At 40.0% G+C, this 27,884-nt stretch overlaps 1 protein-coding gene across 7 annotated transcripts in view; it reads right to left on the bottom strand.

The window, feature by feature from the left end:
- The window catches only part of EML6 (EMAP like 6), a 253,399-nt gene that overhangs the window by 131,780 nt on the left and 93,735 nt on the right, over positions 1-27,884 (bottom strand). For all 7 annotated transcript variants that reach the window (XR_005202459.1, XR_005202460.1, XM_017542366.2 and 4 more), the window contains exons 3-7: positions 24,940-25,099; positions 21,864-21,962; positions 18,351-18,419; positions 9,827-10,012; positions 8,103-8,238 (exon numbers count right to left, since the gene is read on the bottom strand). Coding sequence is in view for 5 of the 7 variants with exons in the window: in XM_017542366.2 (XP_017397855.1) it covers positions 8,103-8,238; positions 9,827-10,012; positions 18,351-18,419; positions 21,864-21,962; positions 24,940-25,099 (650 nt within the window). In the remaining 2 variants the exon portion in view is untranslated. The remainder of the gene's footprint in view (positions 1-8,102; positions 8,239-9,826; positions 10,013-18,350; positions 18,420-21,863; positions 21,963-24,939; positions 25,100-27,884) is intronic.

The raw sequence follows: 27,884 nt of genomic DNA, 5'->3' as shown, positions 1-27,884 counted from the left end.
CCTGGCTGGTCTCAGTTGATTCTAACACAGTGGTTCTTCAGTTGCATGCTAGCAAACTCTATCCCACTGGATCAGAAAGCCTAAGGAAGATAAGCAAATGGCTAAAAAGACAGTAGAACTTCTGCAAAGTCAACTTTGAGTCAAACAAGCAAGCCCTGCAGGTGGGCAGTAAGGACCCTCACCGACATGACCGAGCCCTGTGCCCACCGGTGCCCATGAGTGCTCAGGAGGCGGCATGATCATTAATGCCAGGGACAGCACCAGGCCCTCGATGGGGCCAGTAAATATGCGGCGAACCGATGAGGAAATAACAGCATAGAAAGTTTGTATTACTTGCCTAAAGTCACAGAGCAAGCAAGCAATAGGGAAAAAAAAATGAGGCTTCAGGCAGTTCAAGTATGGAGTTAATACCCTTCCCCACAAAGTTATTTCCCATCTCTGTGAATGTATGCCCAGGACATGGTACCAAAGATAAAACAAGACAAGGTCATGGCTGTCTCCTGTAAACGTAACCTTATTAAGGATGCAATACCAAGGAGTGCCTTGAGTGAGAGCAGTAAAGGTAATAAGAGCAAGAGGGAGAGAAAGAGTAACTTCACCCAGCCTTAAAAGGGAGTATTGGGAGAGGGTGTGGAAAAGACAACAGAGCCCTTCAAAGCACCCTGCCCTTGCAGCCCCTCAGGAGGGGGTGGCTGAGGTCACCTAGGGAGCCTGGAGCCTGGGCACAGGAGCTCTGAGCCTTGCAGGGGTTTCTGATGTTCTAAGGGTAACGCTGGGGACGGAGTTTGGAAATGTGAAAGAAATGCAGGAGGGAAGACATGCATCTCCCCAGGATTCATAAACAGATGATTTCGGAGCCCAGTACAAAACAGAAGTGTGGGGCCCCTTGCTAAAAACTGATTAATAATTCCAAGGAAGTAACAGCAAAGCACGTAACCAACCGCAGGGCCCTTCTGAGCACGGGCCCTGTGTGACCACCCAGATCTTGGCCTGAGAAGCCTCCCTGCCAGGGGACCCCTAGGGGAGTCTGAGGATTAAGTGGAATCCTGTGCATAGAGTATGCACCACAGAGTGGGCATTCAGCGCTGGCCCCGAACGGCAAAGTCAGTCGCAGGGCTGGGGCTGCAGGTCACCCTCAGTGCGGACTGCCTATGACGTGCTGCTCCCGTTCACAAAGGCTCCCTGCCTGAGAATCTCCAGCAGGATTCATAGGGAAGGTTTCTTTTTACAAAATCTCTGCTTATTTCAAAACCCACTTCACAGGATCCAAAATCGTATAGCCACAGGAACTGTGAAAGATCCACAAAGCCTAGTGAGACATCAGAGCACACAGCCGAGCCCATGGTCTCCCACCCGGGAAGGGAACCCACCCAGGCTAGCTTTTACATAAGGCTGGCTCAGGAGGGGTATTTACAGCGGAATTACTACATAGCAAGCCAGGCTGGCGGCCCTCTATCTGACACATGTGGAACCCAAGCACACAACGCCACCGCGTCTCCTGGCTGCAAATCTGTCTCTAGCTCCTGTGCCACATGCCTCTGCAGTGTTCCTCCACCTTCTCAGCAGAACAGTGAGGCTGAAGGGCATGCCCAAAGAAAAACCGTAGGCACACAGGGAGAGTGGCGACAGAGGCAAGAGGTGAGTAATGGAGCCACCTGCAAGACCGGAGAATAGGATGTGCTTATTTTGCCATGTAAACAAGGGTGTTCTCAGGTTTGAGAGTTTGTCTTTTGGATGTTCTCTGCAAGGGTTCTTGCGAACAACACTGTCAGCATTTGGGGCCGGGTAATTCTTTGCTGTGGGGCTATCCTGTCCATTCTAATACTTTAGCAGCATCCCTGGCCTCTATCCACATAGGCCAGTAACAACCCTGTAGTTGTGACAATGAAAACTGTCTCCAGACAATGCCAAATATCCAAAAATCACTCCTGGGTGAGAGCTGCTACAGTATGTGTCCATCACTGTACTCTAAGGAATAAACTCAGTAATTTACACAAACAGTGGGAAGAATAATCTGGGCTCCTACCTCTGATCCTATCCCGCCCCAGTCTGCTCTCTGGCAGAACTAAGTGGAGATCTGACCATATCATATGACTCCCTAAACCTCCCAGACCTCCTATAGCTGGCCCTTGGAGTGCAAGCTTGCATGCCACCGGCTGACACAAAGAAACCAAGTTATCTGTTCCTCCTTCCACATCCTTGTCACTTGCACTCCTCCACAAGACTCCACACTCCAGCTTCATGACACACTCTTCATTCACCTGACAGCTACTTTCAGGACTCCAGCACACACCAGGCACATCCTTAATGGGTGGGAGGCATCAGTGAACAAAGATTCTCACCCTTGTGGAAACAGACAACAGCCAAGAACGTAACACAGAAATTATACTGTAAGTTACAAGGTGAAAGGTGGACCTGGGAGACAAGGATTTGGAGGCAGAATGAGCTACAATTCTAGAAGTGGTCATCAGGACAGGCTTTATTTGAGCAAAGGTTTGCAGGAGAGGAGGGAAGTAGTTATGCAGATTCTAGGCAAGTGTGTCACAGGCACAGGGAGAAGACTGGGAGGGCAGAGGGGAAAAAACAGCCAGGGCAAAACAGAGCAACGTGGAGGGGTGCTGGGCTGCCATAAGGACTTTGACTCTGGGTAAAGTGAATCACTGCAGGGTTTTGAGGAAAGCAATAATGTGATCTGGCTCACATAAAGTTCAAACATCCTAGCTGCTGTGCAGAGGATGGCAGTTGAAGCAGGTAGGTAAGTTACAAAGCAACTGCAGTATCTGTGTGAAAGATGGTGGTGGCCCAGACCAGGAAAGGGCAGTGGAGATGGTGACAAGTCTAAGCAGGGCATCTTGTGTCCTGCAACTTCAGCCTCCAATTCTTGCTCAGTGATTCACCTAACGCAGGATCTTTCTGGATTTGGAGTGTGTAGTCCACAAGACACCGCCATAATGTGTGATGGCAGTTAAAAAAACGAAACAAAACAAAAAAACCACACATCTCCCCCTACCTCCCCCACATGTAATCCTGACTCAAGTCTACTTTTCAGAGCTTCCTACTCCATTCCTAGGCACGTGTCTGGCACTTGGATGTTTAACAGATGTTTATTGAGAGGACAAATAATAATACATCTTATATTTTGTGAATAATTACTGGATTACTTTAGACAGAATCATTGACAACCATTAAAGTGTTTTATTAGTCTAGAAGTAATTCATTTTGGTTGATGGACTTTAAGAATTCATTTTGGCTTTTCTTGCCGCCACTACAAGCTATTTAAGCTTCATTATTTTACCCAGATCATCAACGTATTTTAAAAGTAATCACACTCAGCATGCACTGTCATAAAGGCTGGTGTGAGGTATGAGTGAGTGCCCTCAGCCTACAATTAGCTTGATGCGAATGACCCTGGGCCTCATTCTACTCATCCATGAAGCGAGAGAGGTCCCCCCATTTACGCTTACATCCAGGGTCTCTCTCAGCTTGAAAATTCCAGAATTTTACATTCACTAAGATGTCTAATTGGAGGACAACCATCCCATACAGCTGAAATCCTATGGTGCCAGATGCATTTTGGCATTCAGAAAAATTTGCATTCTGGACTTGTAATATATCCAGCAGGAACTGGGGCAGCACCTTGAAATTACCTATTTCTATAATGAAATGTATAAAGACACCCAACAGCCTTATATCAGGTCAAGTTTTGCTGCCAAATTAGTTATTTTAAAAATCTTCCAGTATTCTGAACTTTTTGGCTTATCAGAATTGCAGATGAAGGATCCCGGGTGAAGTAGATTATGTGTTGCTAGAGAAACTTGTTTGTACCCAGTCAGCAAAAATCCAGTAACTCACAAAAGATACACAAGTCACTGATGCAAAGAAAACACTACAATTCCCTTCACTGAGGGATGGGCCTCTTCCTCATGTGAGGAGGATTTTCTCTGACTAAGCCTTGGGGAGAAGGGAGGGAGCCCCCAGAGCCAGATCTGACCCTAACCGATTCTTTTTGATGTGAATTGACCCATCTCCAAGCTGACTGATGGTCAACCTAAAGTGGGGTTAATTGTTTTTACTGGAAGTCAAGTGTCCTAAATAGCTCAAGCTACTACAAAGATGTATGAGAATTGATTAATAATGTCACTTTATTATAAAGCCATATCATTTTTTGCTGACGTTAGTATCCATCTTAGTTCATTTTAAAACTTTTGGATGGTTAACAGTTAATAGTTATTCGAAGACACAAATGTATGCAAATCTTACAAAGATTTGCATTAAACAACTTGGAAATTGTCAGATTCACTCTGTAAATCTTCCAGATGTCTACAGGAGGAGTAAGAGAAGTCTTTACAGGTAGCACACTAGGTAATACCCTCAGATTCCTCAACACTAGGGAGCAGCAATTTCTTAATTTTCACTAATACTTTTAAATTTATAGAACATAGGAAATCATCTATACCATGTCATGGGAACTGGGCCATGGCCATGATTAATTCTCTTGCTAAATTTGTTTAGAAAACTATTTGGCTGTTTGAATAAGATGAGAAATCACTGTATTTCCATTGAAATAAATTTGAGTGTCACTGTTTTACAAATAGCAAAAATGCAGAAGAAAGCTCATTTATATCAAGATAGTTCTTATAAAATAAAACTGTTATGTCCAAACTCAGACCAAGGAAGCTTCATGTCCAAACTGAGGACAAGGAAGTCTAACACTGCTCTGACCAAATCTGTCCCTTTCAAATATACTTGGTTTGTTTCAGTCAAAGAGAAGTGGAGCAGAAGGCCGAGCCTTTTTGAGGGAAGCGAGGAGGGAGCGGCAGGGGGTGAGGAGAACACCTGACCATCTTCTGTCTACTCTGCTTTTGTTCTTTTCCCACCCTCTTTCCTTCCCTTTTCCTTCCCTCTTCTTTGCTCAGCTCTCTGCTAATGTTCAAAGGACTAAGGCTATGGTATTGCCTCGCTGAAGGGGAAGTAAATAGCTTCCTGGCTGAAATAGGCTCAAATCCTATGTATTTATCTGCTCAAATCCTATGTATTTTAATTCCTATACTTGTGCTGGGTCTTCTACCTCACTTTGGCTTTGGGCACTCCTCCACGAGAGGCTGTCACATCACAGGATGGCCCAGGCAGCCGGCCTCCAAGACCACAGGAGGGCCAGTTCTGAGAGTCTCCCCCTATTCCGAGCTGTGGAAAGTAGCTCTGGAACTCAACATCCTCCTTCCTTCCTTGCTTCAGTGGAATGACAGCACTGAGGCCTGGCTGAGTGCGACAGAGTCCCATAGAGGGCGATTCACAGCAAGTTTCCTCACATGGCCCTGTCCACACAGGCTCAAGAGCTTCCTGAGCTGGGAGCAATGGGTGGGCCAGACTTTGGTTGTTACCAGTAATTCAAACCAGGAGGCATTTCTTCTTTTGATATTACATGTATACTGTTTTTTCACTGAGGGCCGGAATGAAGGCCAACATCTCTTTTGATGCTTGATGATACACAGTGGCCTTTAGTGATACTGTTGCCCAAGGTGGGTTGAGGGGATGAATAATTTTAGGTGAGTGCTCCACGGGCAAAAATTAAACCCCAGCATATTAAACTCATTTCACAAATATTACTAAGTTTAAAGAGAAGTTTTAAAAAGATATATGATCAGTTTAAAGTAAAATACTAAAGCAGTTCAGAGTACTGGTAGTCAGCAGCAATTCTAAAAGTGAAGATGTCATCTGGAACATCCACACTGTGGGGCCGGCGAGCCAAGCAGTGCCCTCTTCACTCTCCTAGGAGCTCTGTCCCAGCCCCCAGCCCCTCTCTCATGACTCCCTTGGACTCTGTAACACAATCTATACCATCCTTTAAAAGCAGTCTGTCCCCACAAAATGCTGGCTACTGCCTTATTAGTAAGCCATCTAAAATGCATGCCAAACCCTGATAAACACCAAGCCCAGGCAGCACAGGGCACATCCCACAAGGTGCAGGCAAGTTTCAGGTTCCCAATGACCACTGTGTACCACCCAGATCTGCTTTCATCTTGGCAAGGGTGGGGCGGGAATCTCAGACTGATGTACGATGGAGGGCATCCCTGACTGTCCTAACTCTGTGAATGGGAGTTGGCTGTGAGGTTGATGTCATCAGTACAACACCTGGTTACAGAGATCCTCATTCAGGACTGGTCCCTGAACTTTCTCCCAAGAGAGTCTGGCTCAAGGACTCAGTATTGGGCAGAAAAGCACAGGCAGGGTAAACCCATGGCTTCTTCCCTGATCCCCATACTTTAAAATTTATGCCTTAATTATGTGATACAAGTTTTGGATGTGTTAAATGGCGTGACTGTCAAAAAAGAGCCATCAATTCTGGTTGGCGCTCCCCCATGTTTAGGCAATTTATGGTCACTAATGCTACCTGGTAAGTTGACTCTGCTCTCAAAGTACATGTTTTGGGTTCTGGTTTACCTTGAAAGATACATCAAGAAGTTTCATGGTTCAGGGTCAAACATTTTTGGCTACTGTGCATTTTTTTAAAAAACACATTGCTCTTATGGGTACCTGCCTGCTTGTATCTGTTTGATATATTTTTTTCTGGATCAAGTTTCACTGGCCCATACTCTATGGCAGAGAAGTTAAGGACTTTGATCATCTCCTTGTCCCTACATGGAGGCAGACACCAAATTCTACAACTTCCCATGCCACCCTCTGTGCTGAGTACTCAGAAATGTATGCACACCAGCATCCTGAGCCTCCAATGAGAAGACAACAGTCCAGCCCTGGATTTGTTGACTTAAATGTACACTTTTGTATTTCAGATACCTACAGCAGCTGGTCTCCAGGTATTAACAGGAAGTACAATATCGAGCTCACTTCCTGTTGCTCGACTGTTAGAAAAGTTTTACTGCAAACAACACTACTTAAGGATGGCCTGAAGGATACGCAGTTTGCGCTATCATCTCCCAGTTCTCTGAAATCTACTCAAGGCCGGCAGAGAGCACGGCACACGGCCACATCATTTGAACTATGGAACAACCCTCTGTGGCAGCATCGCCATTAGGTTACACCAGCAAGGGGCTTCATGAGGAACAACCCATGAGAAACAGCTTGTTTCAGGCCTGTTGAGGACTTTGAGCCTGATGTCACAGGGTCTTCTTTAAAAGATGCTCAGGAAAGTTCTCCCTCACCTCAGCACTGAAAAACTCCCCTGCACAAGAACAATGGGTAAGTTATCATCCTGCAGACCTCATGGCTCACAGTCCCGCATCCCCCTGCCCCGGCACTGGCTGCAGGAGCGCACCTATGGGAGCCAACAGAACCTCCCAACCTGTGCGTAGCGTGTTAGCAGCGCTAGGACTTCCGCTTGTCTTTCCGATTTACGTTTTCCTATTTAATCTCTCTCAGCCGCAAACTCTTTATGTGCCAAAAGGTAACGGGCCTATCAGCAGAATTTTAAAAGATGTATTGTATTCTGATATATACACCCTATATACTGTGAGAATAGCTAACAATTTGAGTGCTAAGTGTACTTTGCAAGTGTATTTAGTCCTCATTCTAAGCGTTTTGCAAGTATAGTTAATCCTCATGCAACTATGGGAGGTGGTGCTAGTATTATCTCCATTTTACAGATGGGGAAATAGATGCCCTGAGTTTGAGGCTGACATTCAATTTCTTAACTCTCTCACAGGTAAAACAAATTTGAACTCATGCCATGTGACTCTGAGCCCCTGCTCTTAATCCCTACTATAGCATCTACTACTTTAACGCTATTTTTAAAAAATAACTGGTCTTATTTATCCTCTCATTTGTTTTCAGAGGCTGGGCACATTTGCTTTTATGGTAACCAACTTGTCCAGAACTTCTCAGCCTTGTCACTGACAATCCCATCGCCTGAAACCTCAGCAATTTCATCAGAATGCTTATTTTGGCTACAGCATTGCTGGTTCATACAGCTGCATTTGTGTAAATTAGGAAAAAGGACATCCATTTACTTTTAACATAGTTTTGATCTTCAATACATTTACATCAACTGCCTTTTAAAAATAGGGTACAGAGAAACAAATATGAATATAGAACTTCACAACGTATTTCACATCCCGAGTTACAGGTAAGCTTAATAAATATATTACCTTTATATCCTTGTTCTGTCTCCCTGAGATCAATTTTGGTTATTGATTTGAAATCAGTGTCCCATAGTCGTATACACCCATCTCGCCCACCAGTGGCAAAGCCTTCTTCACACACATACATGCTAAAGATTCCAGCCTGTTGATTAAAATAAGTAATACTCAATGCTGCAACCATCCTAAGTACAATGAATACAGTTGAATGTAGATTTTAAAACATAAGGCAAAAACAAAAATAAAACTGCCTTGTTCTCTGTTGAAATGCTGACAATGGACCAAGAAGCCATTCATAATACTGTTCATCTCAGCTACATTAAAAAAATGTAATAAAGCAAACTAGTTCAAGAGCTGTTTTACCACTACGAAAAAGATGGCAGTTTATTTTTTTAATTAAAAAATATAATTAATGCAGATATGGGAATCATAAATTCTTTTATGTGATAAGTGGCCCTTATAGAGAAAAGACAACTATGGAGGTGTCTCATATAAGTTGCTGCCTAAAACAATTAACTAGAGATATGAGGCTAGAAACAAACACTTTTATAGGCACAAAAGTGCCTGAAATGTACCTCAGTGAGCTCACAAAGGTACCACTTGAACCTAATTGAAAATGTAAATAGCATTTGTGTTAGCTTGTTAAGCATCATTTGAAGATTTTTTTTTCACATGGGAAATAGTTTTATAATTTAAAGATGCTCTTCCATAGGAAAATACTTAATTTGGTTTGCTCGAAAGTGCTGCAAGAATATAATGTTGACATAAGATGCAGTATAAAAAGAAAAATTAGGTTACTAAGGCAGCTGCTTTTATGAATGAGGACAAATACTGACCTCTTAAGAGCTGTTTCATAATTAGTAAAGCTAAGAAAATTCGTCTGCAACATACAGTGAAAGATCTGAAATGTCATAGCTCTTTCTAAGAGTTGCTTAAATTCTTCCTGATATTAAAGGTATAGGGAATCAATCTGGAGGTGACAAGCTAAAGGTTTGTTTCCAATAACATCTTTACCCAATTTCCATTCACTATGATAGGCTTTACCTTTTACATCATCTTCCCATTTGTAGGGACAATTTCATCATCTGTAGATACAACAATCTTATGTTGACATTTTCATATGTGTCAAAAGAGAGCAGAGTGGTAAGAAGTTTGTCCTTGTTTTTACAGAGCAGACCGCCCGAAGGTATGTGGTTATCAATGGTTTCTGACTGTATCTTAAGAGTTCATGACACTGATGTGGAGGTAAGACACTGAACCTCAACATGAAGAATGAGGAAAATCTACCTTACCAACTAATGTAAGAGTAATAATTATCTACACCTTTCCTGTTCAAATTATGGGTCATTGATGAGCTGCAGTGACCTCATCCCAGACCTATGGAGCCAGAATCTGCATTTTAACATGATCCCCCAGAAAGTGATGGGCATACTGAAGTTTGAGAAGTACCTATAAGATGAATCTGATGATTAACTAGTTCTAATATTCTGTCAAATTACTGTGGATGATTAACACAAATCAATCAATAATTAAGGTGAGGGCTAATCACTTTATATGCTTTTGAAATATATTTTCCTTTAAGTGAGCAAATATAATTTAGGAAGTTGTCACGAGTGGGGAGTGTTCATCAGGGTCCTCTGATTCTAAAGCAACAAGGGAAAAATACAGGGAGGGATTCGTGGTCTTACCTTATTTAGTAAATCACCCACAGATTTCCACGTGGTAATACTCACACTATGTGCTCCTTGAATGGTGCGGACTAAATTGAGCCCTTTCCAGACATAGATGTCACCATTTAAAGCACCAGAGTAGGTGATGTCTTCTTTGGCACATGCAAGGCAAAGGATGGTCTGAAGATCCCCCGTTTTGCCAAATATCCCTCTTTTTGCAGTCAGGGCATTTCCACACAGTGTCCAAAACTAGAATGTAAGTGATAAAATAGATCCCCAAGATAGAGTATTCTGATGTATTGCATTGGTGTTTATTTACGCTTCAGTGCATTCTACGTAATTTGCTCTATCCAAGCTAGGCACAAGTAAGTTAATTTGCTTTGTTGTAACAGAGAACCACAAAAACATTTTAGCTAATTACTAGAAACATGAGAAAAACCTATAACAATACTTTTAAAAACTTTCAAATTTCAAAGCTTTGCCCACTGTTTAATGGTGATTTAATAGAAGACAGTGTTCTCAGAGTTGGAATATAGTGGATGAATCATGTTTTCGCTTAATGTTTTGTCAAGTTATAAAACTAGTATAGTTTATTGTAGAGAGGTTTAGAAACAGATAAGTATACAGTAAAAAGGAAAATTGTGATGGTCTATAACTTCTGGTTAGCCGTTGATATACTATGTAGATATTTTTTTCTTTTTTTTGAGAGACTCTCACTTCGTCGCCCAGACTGGAATGCAGTGGTGCAATCTTAGCTCAATGCAACCTCCACCTCCTACGGTCAAGTGATTCTTGTGTATCAGCCTCCTGAGTAGCTGAGATTATGGGAGTGTGCCACCAAGCTCAGCTAATTTTTGTTTTTGTAGTAGAGGAAGGGTTTCTCCATGTTGGCCAGACTGGTCTCAAACTCCTGGCCTCAAGTAATCTGCCCACCTCGGCCTCCCATCTAGGTATTTTTTGTGTACCTGTATCTGGGAATAATTTCTAACTTTAAATGTTATAAATCTTCATTGCAGAAATGTTACTTAGAAATGTTTCCAAGTATATTTCCATATAGCCAAATAATTGACTGGACTTTTCAGTGTTAAGTTGCATAAAATGTGTCCATCCTGCAGCAAACTGTACACATAAAACTTCAGCAATTTTTTTTTTTTTTTGAGACAGAGTCTCACTCTGCTGCCCAGGCTAGAGTACAGTGGCACCATCTCAGCTCACTGCAACCCCTGTCTCCCAGGTTCAAGCGATTCTCTTGCCTCCGACTCCTGAGTAGTTAGGACTACAGCCATGCGCCACCACACCCAGCTAATTTTTATATTCTTAGTAGAGATGGCGTTTCACCGTGTTGGATAGTCTTGAACTCCTGACCTCAGGTAATCCACCCCCTTTGGCCTCCCAAAACATTGACATAGTTTTAATGTATCAACTAGAATAACCTCACTGCCCTTGAAATAGCCCCACTCTCAGTTTATAAAGGCTACTTGCATATGCTGTTTGACCCTATTTGATCCTAAAGTGGACAGTACTGTCATCTCCATTTGGAAGGGAGGAAAAGCAAACAGAAGTAGCTCACTGAAGGTAAGGGTTCAATGCGGTTAGAAAAATATTCAAATTTTTATCTTTGCCTTGACAACTTTGAATCTAATGCAGAGACAAATGAAACAATGAGATAATTTTAAGGTAGCATATTCAGACTGTACCCAGGTGGCAAGGAAATTCAAAGGTAGAGAACTAAGTTGAATTGAACAGAATGAACAAAAGTAGGATTTGGATTTGGATCAGCGGTGAGGAAGAAACCGCATCTGGATTCACAGGAACAGGATGAGATGAATACATGTGGCAGGAATGTGGTGGGTAGGAGTAAATTACTAACAACCCTACTATTTTGCACCTGCAGGAGAGGAAATACCATGGTCCTCTCAGAGTAGTTAGGTACTGGAGGAAAGAGTTCTGGGATGGTTATACCACCAAGATGGCCAGGATTCAGGCAGCTAGGGGTGGGGGGCCTGTCCTGTGTGTGCGTGAGAGGGGACTGGGGGTAGGGGGATGCCTTAGAAGGAAAAAAGGGCAGATATGCAATGAAGGCTCAATATGGGACTCTCTACTCAGAAAAAGGTATCAGCTCTGGTCACTCATTTCTTTGGGTATTATTATTAATGAAAAGGTGTTAAAGTGTACATTGAAAGAATAAAGCAGCCAGGTACAGTGGCTCCCACCTGTAATGCTAGCACTTTGGGAGGCCAAGGCAGGAGGATCACTTGAGCCCAGGAGTTAGAGACCAGCCTGGCCAACATGGCAAGACCCCGTCTCTACAAAAATAATTAGCCTGGTGTGGTAGCATGTACCTGTAATAAAGTTTTTTTTTAAAATAAAGAATAAAGAGATCTAGGAAAAAGCTAGTTAGGTATAAGCTTTGGAAAACATTTAACTTGTAACTCTGAACCTGAACAAACTATTAAATGATTACTGGTTGAATAAACATGCCCAAGAACTTGCTGCTCATGGCATTGCTTAAGGTACTCATTCCCCTTTCTCATTGTATCTCCTCATGCATAACAATTAAAAGAGTAATTATTGTGTCCTTTATTTTTGGATGTATACCCCTGGCCTGAAATATCTGAACATTTCTAGACAGTCACGAAAAATAGAGGCCATTATCTGCAGACTTGATCTACATAAGTTTTTTGACAAGTCACCAGATCAGATGGTATAAGGCCTACATGAAACATTCCAAATAGGCAAATGATTTCCTAAAAAGTATAGTATTTTCTGCAGAAAAGGGCACATATCTGAAATATTATCTCTTTTTGAGAGGCATTTCCTACTTGGAAAACAGTGGCAGTTTAGGGTAGCAATGCATCATTAAACTCACATCAAATGAGGAGACCTTGTTTATTTTCTCCAGTCTCTACCCCATACTGTAATGCAAACTTTGTTAGAACTGGCAGGTACCTTGATTTCACCTAGCACTAGGTAGTCCCCAAAGTCCCTTCTGTCTCTGACCAGAGACGGCTCAACAGTATTCACAAACCTGGTAGGCTCATTTGCTATAAAACTAATGAAATGGCTGATGCTCAACTGTTACTGTTTTTCAAGCATTCATTTCAGATAATTGCAATTTGTCTATTTGCCAAAACATAGGAGATTTGCAAAGCCGAAAAGGATTCACCCTAGCTGCACAAATTTCAGATGCAAGTATAAATAATTCTGTATTTTAGTAGAGATGAGGTTTCCTCATGTTGGCCAGGATGGTCTCAATTTATAACTGGAATCATTGAATGTTCAGGTATGTTTTTGGGGGAAAAAAGGTAGAGGAATCCTGGTAATTGAATACAGAGAATAGGGAGAGCAAAAATAATTTGTTGAGGCCTGCTTAAATGTATTATATTTATTTCTAAACAAAATTAATAAACTATTTCTAGGTAGACATTGAAGATTCTTCAATTTGAGGTAAAAATGTTTTTATTTGGTTAGAAAAAATGTCCAAATCTGCTAAGACAATTAAATTTAAACAGGATAAGCAGCTCTTCTCGTTTTCAAATAGTTTCAGAATTTTATTTGTCTCTGCTTTTCTGCTTTTAGAATTTGCCAATTTAAAAGTTGGAGTTAACCAAGGATAGAGAGCGATAGGAAGGAATCTGGAGAATTCTACCAATTAAGCAGCAAATCTAGTTCGAACCCAATAAATATAGGGTTTTCTTTTAGAAAAAAGTTAAGGCAAGATAGCTCACGTAAGAAATAATTTCTCGATCGAGACCATCCTGGTCAACATGGTGAAACCCCATCTCTACTAAAAATACAAAAAATTAGCTGGGCATGGTGGCGCGTGCCTGTAATCCCAGCTACTGAGGAGGCTGAGGCAGGAGAATTGCCTGAACCCAGGAGGCGGAGGTTGCTGTGAGCCGAGATTGCGCCATTGCACTCCAGCCTGGGTAACAAGAGCGAAACTCCGTCTCAACAAAAAAAAAAAAAAAGAAATAATTTCTCAGTGGAAAGCACTCTATAGAAGGAGCCAGAGGCTGAACTTAAATCTCACCTCTGCCATTATTTTGGTGATCCTAGAAAATGAGGAAAGAAATTAACACTGGGCCCCTACTGGGTTCCATACTGTTTAATGAAATTATCTGAAATTCAGGGGGTAGTGATCTGTCTACACACACACACACACACACACACACACACACACACACGAGAGAGAGAGAGAGAGAGAGAGAGAGAGAGAGAGAGAGAAAGAGGGAGGGAGGGAGAGAGAGGTTGAGAGGGAGGGGAGATTACATGTAAGAAATTCAGGTTGGGTGCAGTGGCTCACACCTGTAATCCCCGCACTTTGGGAGACCAAGGTGGGTAGATCACAAGGTCAAGAGATTGAGACCATCCTGGCCAACATGGTGAAACACTGTCTCTATTAGAAATACAAAAATCTGCTTGGCATGGTGATGCGCACCTGTAGTCCCAACTGCTCGGAAGGCTAAGGCAAGAGAACTGCTTGAACCTGGGAGGCGGAGGTTGCAGTGAGCCAACATAGCACCACTGCACTCCAGCCTCATGACAGAGTAAGACTCCATCTCAAAAAAAGAAAAAAAAAATTCAGCCTCAGGGAGATTAAATGGTTTGACCAGAGTTGAGTAGAGGTAAACAATCAAGAATTGAAGTCAAATTACCCCCAAGCCCCCTAGGGTCTTGGATTTCTTCACTGTGGAGTACAGGATGGATGGTGGCTCCCAGGTTAGGATCCTAGAACAGAAAACCACCACAGCCTAACAGAAATCAGGATCATCACGAGGTCACATGTTTTTTTACTCATGGGTGAAACAACAACAGTTTTCATCATATTTTAGTCTGATCAGAAACTCATGTTGGCAGGTAACATATCTTTGACTAATAAAACATTGCTAAGCAAACAATTAATGGATAGTTTATTTGGTGGCCATCATCTTTCAAAAATGTGTTCCCTATGAAAACTATATAATAGGTTTTTTGGTGATAAAAACACTGGTAATCTTGGAAGATATCATGAGCCAAGGACCCTCCCAGTTCCCCAGTCCCGTGCTTCCATGGGTAACCAATGCCTCTTAACTCCAGACAGAAGCACAACGCCTTCCCCAGTTCTGCCTCCGGACCCTTCCTACCAAACTCACCCACCCACGGAGGCTCAGCCTAAGCAGCATCGTGACAACCTGCTTCTAAGCCAGCTGGGATCTCATCTTCAACGATACAATGCTCTGTCTTAATGTTTTAATGGTTAAACGTCAAGTAAATTGAAAGAAGGGTCTGTTTTTGTTCCTTCACCTACTATGAACTCAAATATTCAACTGAATGAGTTGAAAGTAAGGTCTGTTTTTGTTCCTTCACATAGTACAAACTCAAATATTAAACCAAATGAGTTTTTGGTCTTTCAGGTGTGCTGTACCAAGCCCAGAAGGAGCCTCAGCTGCTGCTAATAAAGCAAACTATCTAGATTTCAGGTGACATTTTCCTTGGTTAAAAATACACACATCAGGGCTTGGTACAGGATTATTAAATGTTTATGAAGCCCTAAATTGTTGGTGGAATATCTTATACTTTTGAGTAGTGGAACCTCTCAAGTCTTATCTTTTTGTTCTCTACTTTTAAATTATTTTTTATTTTGGAATATTTATTATTGTAAAATAATGTTAAAATAAAATATACAAGGGAAAAAATTATCCATCAACCCACTACCCAAATATAACTGTTTAACATTTGGATATGTTCTTCTAATGTATTTCCTACATAAAAATGTTTTTAAAGAAAAAAACCCACAAATCTAATCCCACCATCACCCATCCCCAAAGGAAACTTCCCCACATAATGGATTTTGAATATTTCCGAATATCGCTAATCATCTAAAACATAACTTACGATTGTACAGTGTTTCATCATATGGATATAATATTTTATTTAACTTCCTGGGGACACTTAAGTGGTTTCAGATCTTCTGTTTGGTTTATTTGCTATTGATAAGTTACTCAGCAATGAGTCAGTTCTTGGTTCATACTTCTAACAATTTGCTTGGGATAGATTTTAAGATATGAAATTACTGGATCAAAGTAAACTGACATTTCTAAGAATAAATATTTCCAAATTTCTGGACTGAAAGACTGCTTACCCCTCTCTACCAGCAAGGTTTGAGAGTGGTCATTCACTAAATCCTTGCCAAGGTAGGGTACTTTTAATCATGAATCTGAAAGATAACATGTTTCATTTTAAAATTTGTGTTCCAGGTGCAGTGGCTCAGGCCGGGCGTGGTAGCTCACACCTGTCATCCTAGCACTGTGGGAGGCTGAGGCGGGTGGATCACAAGATTAAGAGTTCAAGACCAGCCTGGCCAACATGGTGAAACACCATCTCTACTAAAAATATGAAAATTAGCTGGGCCTGGTGGTACACATCTGTAATCCCAGCTACTCAGGAGGCTTAGACAGGAGAATCGCTTAAAACCGGGAGGCAGAGGTTGAGGGTGCAGTGAGCTGAGACCACCCCACTGCTCTCCAGCTTGGGCAACAGAGCAAGATTCCATCTAAAAAAAAAAGTGGGGGCTTGGTGCAGTAGCTCATACCTGTAATCTCAGCACCTTGGGAGACCGAGGTGGGCAGATCACGACGTCAAGAGATCAAGAGCATCCTGGCCAACAAGGTGAAACCTGTCTCTACTAAAAACACAAAAATCAGCTGGGCATGGTAGCGCATGCCTGTAGTCCCAGCTACTCGGGAGGCTGAGGCAAGGGAATCACATGACCTGGGAGGCAGGAGCTGAGGTTACAATGAGCTGAGATGGTGCCACTGCACTCCAGCCTGGTGACAGAGCAAGATTCCATCTCAAAAAAAAAAAAAAAAAAAAATTGTGTTCCTTAATTGAGATATAAACATTTTCATAATTCTATTAGCTAACAGTGTTTTTATTTGTGTCAGTTTTCTATGTTTTTTGTCCATTCTACAGATTTGCTAGAGGTCTTTGCATTTTGAGAACAACCCAGTATCTACTTTGTGTGTTGTTTGTACTTTTGCTAGTTTGTGGTTTCCCTCTTTTTGTGGAAAGAAGGAATTACACAGAATGTTTTAATATTACAGTTGCATCGATATTATCCCTTACGATTTCTTTCTTTGCTTTCATATTTTAAAAAATCTTTCTCTAATTTGAGCAGTTAGACATTTGCCTATATATTCCTCTAGCTATTTTATCGTTTTTGAAACTTTCATTTCTTTAATTCATATTGAGTTTGCTCATATAGACTTTGTTTTAGTGTATAGTATGAAGTATTAACTTTTTCCAACAAATTGATAAACTTGTGTCTACCAGTTAGAGATGCTATTGTCATACTTCAAGTTGTCATACACATTAAGGTCTATTTCTCAGGTTTTATTATTTCTTTTTATCCAAGTCTTCTACCATTTAAATTAAATTCTACTATGCTTTACTAAATAGTTGTATATAAACCCTTCATGATTTTTTATCCCAACATTCATAGTTGTCATTCTTTTATGCTCCCAGATTAATTTAGGATAATTTAAAGGGAAATTCTGTCAGGTAAAAACAAAAGCAATAGGGATTTTAACTGCATTTCTACTAAATAAAAATCTAGAGAAAAATGATACATTTGTAAGCTTTAGACATCACGTCCAGAATCAAGACTGTCACTCCATTTGTTTAAGTATTGTTTTACATTCCTCTGCAGAGTTTTGTAATATTCTTTAGGTTAGTCTTCCATATTTATTGTTATACCTGTTTCAGATTATTTTATCATCTGTCCCTTTCTAACCATCAAGAATGAATAATGAGAAGGATCATGAAAAACTAGACTAAAACAACAAAATAACTGCTAAATAGGAGAGGTTGGTTAGAGGAGAATCTTCAGTCATACAGAAATAAACCATTTTTGTGCAGAATTCATGCATGATCTATGCAAGAAGGTAATCCTTGTTTATGGACTTTAACTTCTATTATTTACGATCCTGTAGAGAAAGAAGATTCTGGGCCATATCCAGGGGTCAGGAAAAATTTTTGCTACGAAAGCATGTTGATGCAGTTAATTTTGCTACTTGTGAGCAAAATAGGAAGAAGAAAATGTGGGCCTACCCAGACAAGAGTGTAGTCTAGAGGAAGATCTAGGCATTTAAAAACCAATGGTCCAGATAGGTTTGTACTGTGAATGCCTCTATTTCCATGTAGAGCGCAACATGATACCTTTCTTTTAAGGGAACATAACAAGTCAAAAGTGTTGACATGCAATATACGCAAACATTCATTATAATGGAAAAACTTACTTCACAACATTAAAATCAGCACTATTTTAAAACATGTAAGTATTATGAGTCTTCAGTTTGATATTTAATCAACATAAAATTTCTTTTTTAGCTGCCTGCTGAGCACTTCACTTGTCATTACTTTGTATTACTAAGAGAGAGACCCATCAACTGATGTTAGTTTGCTTCGGGAGCAGAGAAACAGGTAAAAGGGCTCTATATTGAAGAAAAAAAATGTAAAGTCAAGCAGTTGCTCAACATCAAATTATCTGTATAAACAACTAAAATGATTTGCATTGAAGGTACCAAAATTTAAAAAAAATATTTACCTTTATATGTTTTACTCCACAGCTAACCACTCTGTTTGGCTGATAAGGATCCCAGGAAATATCAAAAATCTGTACAAAACATTAAAAGTTGATGATCATTTGGTATGTTTTGCCTTTTCCAGATACCAGTCCAACTGCCAAGACTCTAACCTAACATTTAGAGCACAATGTTACCATCACAGAGTAAAAATGGAAGATTTCGCTGGGAATGAGAAAGAACTAACACACAGGTTATCACCTCATGTCTACTTACCTTAAGGCCTGAGTAGAGAGAGAGAGCTTGCCACAATTATTTAGAACAGACTGGTGTCTTATGTTTAATTTTATACATTTGGGATGAACAAATGGACAATTTCGAATAAATTTTTGATCAAGTTTTTCAATAGCTCTCCACAGTGCTAACACTTTGGAGATAGCTTTTCAATAGAAATTTAAGTAATTATAAAATGCATCATTTTAACTAGGAAAACATTCAATAGTTAACTACAATTCAACGTGGCCAACAGCCTCTAGTAATCACAGACGTTAATATCCTTAAACATAAGGCAGAGGCATGTATCCGACACTAACTTAAATAGTTCCTCAGGCTATCATTTTAATCTGACCCAAAATATTTTCAATTAACCAATGAACTGAAAATGTATCTGCTACCACTCTTTGTCATTGTATAACAAGAGCTACCAGTTTGCAGGTAGTTCTATTTCCATTTTGGAGACAAGAAAGAAAAGACTGTCAATCCTGAGAGTCAAACTGCCCATAGCGATTGCTTAAAATGTGTATTTCCAGGGCCCATCTGAGATGCTCTCATTTAGTGTATCTGGAATTGGGTCCAGATACCTGAATCTTTAAACACACTCCAGGAGATTCTGATGCAGGTGGTCCATGGACCACACTCCATGACACGCTGATAGAAAGAGAAGGACTACTTGTCAGGGACAAAGTCTAGACCGGAAAAACAACCTAGGCCACTAACCACATATCAAGGAGCAATTATGGTCTCCAGAAAGAGCACTAAAGGAAAAGTACTTGGCCCAAGTATCCATTTCAGTCATTCAAACTCAAGCAAGTCTGAGCATCTCTAACCTTAACCTCATCTTCTCTACAGCGGATAATATCACCTCAAGTTTTGTTGAGGTCAATGAAGATAAGGTATATGAAGTCATTTTGCAGGGTATAAAACATTCATTGTATAAATGTAATGGATTAAATGTTTTAGCACCACTAAAATAATCCTGAAAATAATCTTGAAGTTAGCCATAAGCAGTCAATAATTGATACTGGTATCAAGGCATTGGTAATAAAGAGCAAAACTATGTGTGATACAGATTATGGGGTCTGGGGGAACAGTGTTCCAAATAAAGCATTTCATTAAAACATCCTGGGCTCTAAAGATTACAGACTCATCACTATAGGCCTCTTATACTTTTTACATTGCACCTTTACTGGAAAGAGGTAGCAGAGCATTAGGGCAGGCACAGTCATTGAAACATACAAGCAAGTCACATAATATCCAGTAGTGTTCAATTTATCTCAAGTTTTAACAGAGTTGAACACAAATTGGGCAGCCCTCAGAACCAGAAGAGGCTCAGAGAGCTCTGCTCTGCAACTGGGCAGGCAGTACTTATCCTGGGAAACAGGAACTGAGGTATAGAAAGAAACAGCTTTCCTGGTTTCAGCTCTGAGTTTGCTTTATTTGGGTATGGTCTGAACAGGTGGCAGCCTGCCATTGGCTGAAGCTGGCCGCCACTCAGTTATTTGTTACAAAAGTATACACGTAAATTTTCGGTTCGGTTACTTACCAAGCTAGGTTGCAGTTGATTTTGTAGGGACTTACCATATGGAGGGCAGCTGAGGCCAAATTTAGTTTAACATTAAGGATTTAACAACAATAAAAGTGCTTTCTATACAAGCCAAAGTGATTACATTAGGCTATTTTTCTGAGTAAGGAGATTGTACTGGTTTAAACTGTTTGTAACTTTATTTTTCTACTTTTTCTAAGGTGATAAGGCCCCAAATTCTGACAGAGTATACTAGTTCAGGTCAGACTGTATAAAATGATTCAGAAATAGAAGTAGTAAATGCAGAATAACTTAGGTAAAATATTATGTATGAGTTTGTTTCAGTAGAGCTAGGTATGGCATCACAACAGTGTGAATGAGCTCTCACATCCATTTTTTGTGATCACTGGAAATTCATGTATCGATCTAGTCCAACTCAACTTCCCTTAAGATGTGAGATCACAGCATAAGCAGAAAAACATTCAAAATGGTTAAGCATCACAAATATTTTCAACCTAAATAGTCCATGAAATACTAAGTTAATACCAACTAAATTAAAATCCCCAAGCCTAGAGAGCCTGAGCATCACAGTGCTGTGAAGTCTCCCCAGGGGATTCTCTATGTGTAGCCAGAATTAGGAACCACTGAACCAGAGGGGTACCAGGCCTCTTCCAATACTGAGGTTCTATTGTTGGTCACTCCTGAGCTTTCTGAAGACTTGATCCTGGAGTAGAATTTGCAGTATCTGTGGGATCTCCTTACGACTACAAACCTCCACAGATGAATGTGCTATTCATATTTTTTTAAAATTTCAGAGCTCCTTCTAAGCAAGAGACAGTGAATTTCATGTTTAATTAGACCCTCATTCAACATCAAGCTTGTCCAACCCACAGCCCAGAATGGTTGTGAATGCAGCCCAACACAAATTTGTAAACTTTCTTAAGATATTATAAGACTATTTTATTTTTAGCTCATCAGCTATTGTTAGTGTTTATGTGTGGCCCAAAATAATTCTCCCATTGTGGCCCAGGGAAGCCAAAAGATTGGACAGCCTGTTCTACGTGAACACTTATATTGAGCAGAAACACAAAACAACTAGGAAATCAAGTAAGATAGTCATGTGAATTGATTGTTTAAACTAGAGAAATCAAGCCAATAAAGGAGTTAAATTACTTTAATGATGCAAGGCACCGGAGAAGTAGTTCTAAGCAGTTATATGTATATACTCACTTCATCCCCTAACACTACATGGAATTATCATTTCTGATCACACTGACTTCAATAGAAATGATAAGCAGGCAACAATTTACATTCAAGGTTCTCAAATACAACCAAGAATCACAAAGTTGTCATTACACTCACTCAAAATTAAAATGTGTACCCTCGTAATCATATTTTGTGACTGTTGTCTAAAAACTATTTCCATTTCTAAATGCACACATCATTTCAAATTCAATTCCATTTTGATTTTATGAAGCAGTAAAATGCCAGCATCAAAAATTTGCTTTGTCTATGACAGGCAGCAGCAATTCATATAAATTATTTGATCGCCAGAAACACATTAACACAGTTAGCTACTAATCATGAAAAAAAACAAGGCTTGTAAGTTTAATAGGAAAAAATGTATACATAGCAAATTTACTTTTAAAAACATTTGAGGTCTGAGAAGCAGTAGCACAAGCCCCTCCATCCCCTAGTTCTGAAATCTGCATAGCTTGATCCAACAAGTTCTTACCCGGTCAGAATGGCCGGTGGCTGAGGCCAGAAGTTTTCCCTTCCTCCAGTCCCAAATGCAGACTGTGTTTTTGGCATCCAACCCCACAGAGGCTAAACGCTAAGAATAAGAACAATAATTTAGCACCTAAAAGTGATGGGAGTATTTATTCATGAGTTAAGAAACAGATACTATCTACTATGCATCAGGTATTGAATTTCTTATAACAAACCAATTTCTCAAAACCCATCTTAAACTCAAAACTAAAAATATCACAAGAGATGACTTCCATTAGTATATGCTGAAATTTCAAAAACCTAAAAGCTACAGCTTCTTTATCCTTTTAAAGGGTAAGAAACATACATGTAAACTCTCATGAAATCTCTGCTAAGTCAATAGAAATTACAGAAACAGAACTTTAAGGCAGCATTTGGAATTTTTAACTTAAGATTTTTAGGTAAAATCTTAATGTGAGATTTAATAGGGTTCCATAGTCTAAAAGCATCAAACTGCTAAAACTTAAGGGTTTGACAAACAGAATTCAATAAATGAACATTATTTTCATTTTTAGTTTTCCATAATTTTACAAACATTTAAGGTAACTTTTTTATAATCCAAGTAGAGGTAATCTGGTACTTCACCTCCCAGCTTAAATTCCTTGGGTCAGAACCTGTCCTCAAAGGAAAAATAAAATTCAACACACATGGTCATATACAAAGTCAAAAGTGTGAAAAACAGGCAACAGTCATACCAAAATCAGAGTTTCTTACAGGATATCACTTAGAAGGAGACAGCATTGTGCAAGAAAGATGTCTGAACTATAAGTAGATTTGGCTTCTCTTCACTTTTAAGTAACCAGACATAACTTGCAAAATTAACCTCCTTAAATCTCAGTTTTCTCATTTTTACAACGGGTATAAAAATATTCTTTCTACTTCGTGGAATTGTTGTATGGGTCAAATGAAGTAATATAAATGAAAAGGTTTTAAAAATATGGCATTCCCCAAGCATAAGAGTATCTGAATGCTGAGTACGTTCGAGAGCACGTCTGTGTACACGCACACTCACTCAGCGCAGAGGGAACAGACAGCCGCATATGGCTAAATGTATACATGTGCTGTTATGCAGGGATTATTCAGGTTTCTTCACTAAAGATGGCTTCCATTAGGAATTTTTAACATAATGCACACAGTTGGGATTTTATTAAATGTGTCCTTAAGAAATGTCTTTGCAGTAATTTTTAATTGAGGGTTTCAGCAATGGAAATAAGATATGGTTTTTATTCATAAGAAAATTTGAGTGGGTGAATTCCATTCAGCTTATTATTTTTCAAGAGAAAAAAAGCAGTTAACATAAATAGGGGTACTGAAGTAAAACTCACATTTCTTGATAGAGAAAAAGCTGAAAGAAACTTATTTTGTTCATCTGTAGTGACAGGCCCCATAGCTACCTAAAAAGCATTTCTATTGCCTTTTGTTGACTGTGAGGTGATGGGCCGTTTGTCATTTCTAAATGTCGTTCGATTCCAGTGAACTCTGTCCAGGGAGTAAGGCAGACCTGAAGCAATAGTCATCAACAAGCCATGAAATCCATCATGGCTCCATACAGGAGGTTCTTTCTCTCACCTGACAGTTAAAACCATGCAATCCATCCCCACTCACCATCCTTCAAAATGAAACCTGAAGGAGAATAGCTAGGATTCTAACATAAATTAACATGGACAAAAACTAAGTTAGAGCTGGATTTCCCTCTGCTGCATTACATTTTCTTGTGACACTTCAGAACAAATTTTGATAAAGAATGCTTGCTTGAATAACAAAATCAGATTAGCGAATGTGCATACCAGAACACAATAAGCATACATTTACATTTGTACATCCGTATGCATTCTGACTCGGTTTATTCACAAAGTCAATATAACTGTGAGCCTGAACAAATACTAGCATCCAGCTATTTCTCTTTAGATGTAGACATACAAGGGCATGTATGCATTAAACCGACTCACTAGATGAGATTACAGAGGGGTAAAATCAAGAACATATATTCCAGGGGTCTACAAAGGTAGTGAATCTAGAATCTAGTTCTAGAAAGAGAAGTGACTAGTGATCGATGCTCTTAAAATAGCAGAAAACACAAAGTAAATGCTAATTGTTTTCCAAAAGTGACTCAACTCTTGTGATCCACTGAATTTCCCACAGACTTTCAGTTCAGTCAAGCCTCTATGAATAATTTCACAGATCTTTGCATGGTACCAACTTACAGAATTAACTCTGAAATCTGTCAAAAATTAGATTGAAGGAATTAACAGGCAGAAACATGGAGGGTGGAAGAGACAGAGGAAGGGTAGCATAGGAAACGGAGGTGGCTTGGGAGATGGGGAGAAGAGGCCCAGCCTTAGTGAGGAGGTGAATACAGCTGGAGCCAGGAGGTGAATGCAGCTGGAGCCAGGGATGACCGCCCCCGTTTTCACTTTCTTTTTCTAGAACATATCAACCTATCTTTTCTGCCAACTGTTGCTGTAGGTCAAAGGGAGAAGAGAAAATGTTGTTGGGTGGTGGTGGTGGGGGGGTGTTGGCAAAGCTTTTGAAAACTTTTGGAGACTGAATCGCTTCAAGGGGTAAAAGGGTCAACAGGACACTTCAGGCAGAAAGGACAGGCTGAGGAAGCCCTGGAGATAGAAACATGCAAGATTATTAGGAGATGATGTCATCTTTTGAAAGCAAGAGGTACTACAGTCATGGCCAGGGCTTAAGGTCTGTGAATAAGGCGTGGTCCAGCCCTTACTCCAAATAGGAAGCTAAAAACAGACAACAAAGTAGAATTACTGGGCTATGGTGAACCTGATCAGTGTAAATTCATGACTTCTTTTATGATGGCTTTTTAACCAGATGGTGGGACAAGGGGAATCAAAATCAAGGCCTATCCAGACCTTGGTGTTAGAGCCACAGCTTTAAAGAGCATAAAACAAGCACAGAATCTAAGAGGCTGTGCCAGGAGAACCAGCAAGCATTGATGGACTTTGAGTCTGCTATTTGTATTCCAGTTTTAGATAAATTGTGACAAGTCATTAAATAAAACAGATAAAGTAGATACACACCTGTCCATCTGAGTCAAAAGCCAGGCAGGCAACTCCATGTGTATGGACATCTTTAAGAATAGACACAGTCTGGACATTATAGGAATCCCATACGCATATATATGGCTCCTTCCCAACTTGGCCAGTTGCAACAAGAGTTTTGTCTGGGTGTAAGGCAAGGCTGAAAGAGAAAAAGGTCTCTTTTCACATCTTCCAACTGAAGAAAACACTGATCACCTTTTATCCAAAACTGTTTCTCATTTAAATTATCTAACAAGGTAATCTCAAGAGAGTGAGTCTGAACTGTCCCCAAAGTAATTAATTACCTGATTTGTCTAATTGAAATGTTCACTTTAGCAGGGAGGCTTAGCACAGTTTGACAATTTCATTTGGTCTTACCCATTGGTTGCCTTGAAAATCAACTCTATTATGATTCTAATTATTTGATTTAATCATCTCTACGGTTTTTATAATTGCTTTACGTTATGAAATTTACTTCCTGATTTTCAAAATCTTACTCATTTTCAAGTGAGCTTTTGACTTTAAGTTTTTTTTTCTTAAATGTTGTTGCTAGGGAAAGGTTCTCTTATCCTCATTAGGATTTCAAAGCATGGAGGGGTCCCAGAGTCAAGTGCTGTTTCTGTGTCTGTTGCTATAGATTATACATTTTAAGTTAAAGTTTCCATTTTACATAGATCACTGTGACACCAAAAAAATACAAATTACAATTGTGGTTTGTATAGCAATTTTTCTCCATAGTTCAATAAAAACAAAGGTTGGTCAAATACCAACTGGTATTTTAAGGAGTCAGTAGCTGTTCAGAGTCAAGTATTATTTTTCCTAGATGAAAAAAAAATCACCCTAATGCTTTAATGTTAAATTCATTGTGTACAGATATTGTGCCTTTCTAAAAAATTTAAGTTGGGAATCGAGGCACATTACCTATATAGGAAACCAGCTCATTGTATAAACATCTGCTTATATAATAAACAGAAATAGAAATTTCCCACCTTTTCAGCATCTGTTTACACAGTAAATAGGCTTTTGCCAGTTTTTAGCATGAAATTAATCAGAGTATATATTCTGACATCAGACACTGGATTTGCATGTTGGCCACCTTACTATCTCTGGTTCTTTGGACAAATGACTTGATCTCCTTTGCCTCAGTTTCTTCATCTAAAAATTGAGATAATACAGAAAATAGCTGACATAGTGAATCTAGAGTACTTAGAGTGCCTGGCACATAACACTGAATTCAAATTTTGTCATTTGTGTAACTGGCATTATATATCTATAACCAATATAAGCATGTGTGTATGAATATAATACAGCTTCCAAAAACAAAATATGTACTTTGAATGCATGTTGGCCATCTGAAAAGTGCTTGCTGGAAAACGTATCCTCAAGAATATTCATAAGCAAGTATTATTAAAAGATTACCCCTGTAAAAGGGTAGCTTTTTACAACAGGTGAACACTAAAAGCTTTGTAACTTTTTAAGGTAGTAGAACAGTTTAGCATTCAGTTGGTGAGAGATGATCAAGAACGGACCCTCTCAATCTCAATTCTGTTGAGATACAGCTGGTATTTCAAAATATCTAGATGTGCCAGAAAACTGCAAGATTATGGCACGCCATGTTTGTTCATTAAGCTGAGTGGATGGAAGCAGTCTGAAAACCCTGTCTGTGGCAAACCAGTATATTTTAGCTCAACCACTTATTCAGCAGGTTCTTATGGACCCATGATATGTCAGTGACGGTACCATAGATATATAAACAGCAATCACACGGCTGTCTTTCAAGAAGCCCACTTTCAGAGGAAAGACAGACTTGTAAAGAAATAATTACAGTATGTCAATATGTATACACAGTAACATAGAAAGATGAAGGATACAGTGGCCAGCTGCCCAGGACATCAGGGAAGACATGAGTTCACAGGAAAGACAAGGTGCAAAGGGGGTTCATGTGAAAAGACAATGTCCTCCACAGTTTAAGTCTTACAGAAGTTGGCAGGAAATGAGATGGGTCAGGCAGGCAGAGGCAGCTCTTGAAAGCCATCTTTGCCAGGCCAGGAAATTAGGTTACAATTGACAATTTTGAGCAGGACACAGCATAAACAGTTTCGTAGTTGAGGAAGTGATGAAATGACATGCAAGGACAGATCTGTGAGGGGTGTTAGGAGAGGCAATGTGGTCAGTTAGGGACCAGGGAGAGACAGTGAGGGAAGACGTGGGTAGAGGGGATAGGGAAGAAAAGTCAAGAGCTATTGGGGTTGAGAACAGAGGGGGAAAGGTTTAGAATGTTTGAGACTAAGGAAAAGCTTGGGCACATTGAAGCTGACAGAAGACGTTGTGTGGGCAACTGGGTTTGTAACTCACAGAGCCTGGCTGCAGTAGCTTGAAGCCTATGAGCCTGATTCTGGGAAAAGATGGCCTTAACTCTATCCAATTTTTCGTGGGGAAACCAAGAAGACTCCTCAGGTGAGGTTAGCATCACACCCGGAGTCCTAAATGCTAGAACAAAAAGGATTAGGCTGCATGCTTCATGAGGGCAGTGGCTGTCTTCCATGACTCTAAACAGTTCCTGGAATATCATACAACAGAGTAAGCATTAACAAAATACCTGAAGAGGGAGTGAATGGTGCCAACAATCTTGATTGTCGTATTGCCCCATTCACCTGCTACAGTGAACAGGTTCTACCCAGGGATAAGAAAATAAAGAATGAGCGTATTTCCCCTGGATGGCCAGAAACACTTTCAAGAGATGGAAATTAAACTCTTTTGCTGTGATCACAGCTTCTGTTTTAAAATCCTTTAGATATTTGGTAGATTCCTAAGATTCTGAAGCATCTAGAAGGAAATAATAAATCCCTACTATTTCAGTACTTTGAATGACGTAGTTGGGGGGAATGGAATAAATGGATTTCAACAAGTCTTTAAGTCTTCAAGTAACTTAGTAGCCTTAGTAA

Source organism: Cebus imitator, unplaced genomic scaffold (genome assembly GCF_001604975.1).
Source record: "Cebus imitator isolate Cc_AM_T3 unplaced genomic scaffold, Cebus_imitator-1.0 Scaffold143, whole genome shotgun sequence".
NCBI lineage: Eukaryota > Metazoa > Chordata > Mammalia > Primates > Cebidae > Cebus > Cebus imitator.
The sequence above is the reverse complement of the archived record's forward strand: the minus strand, read 5'-3'. Positions and strand labels throughout refer to the sequence as shown.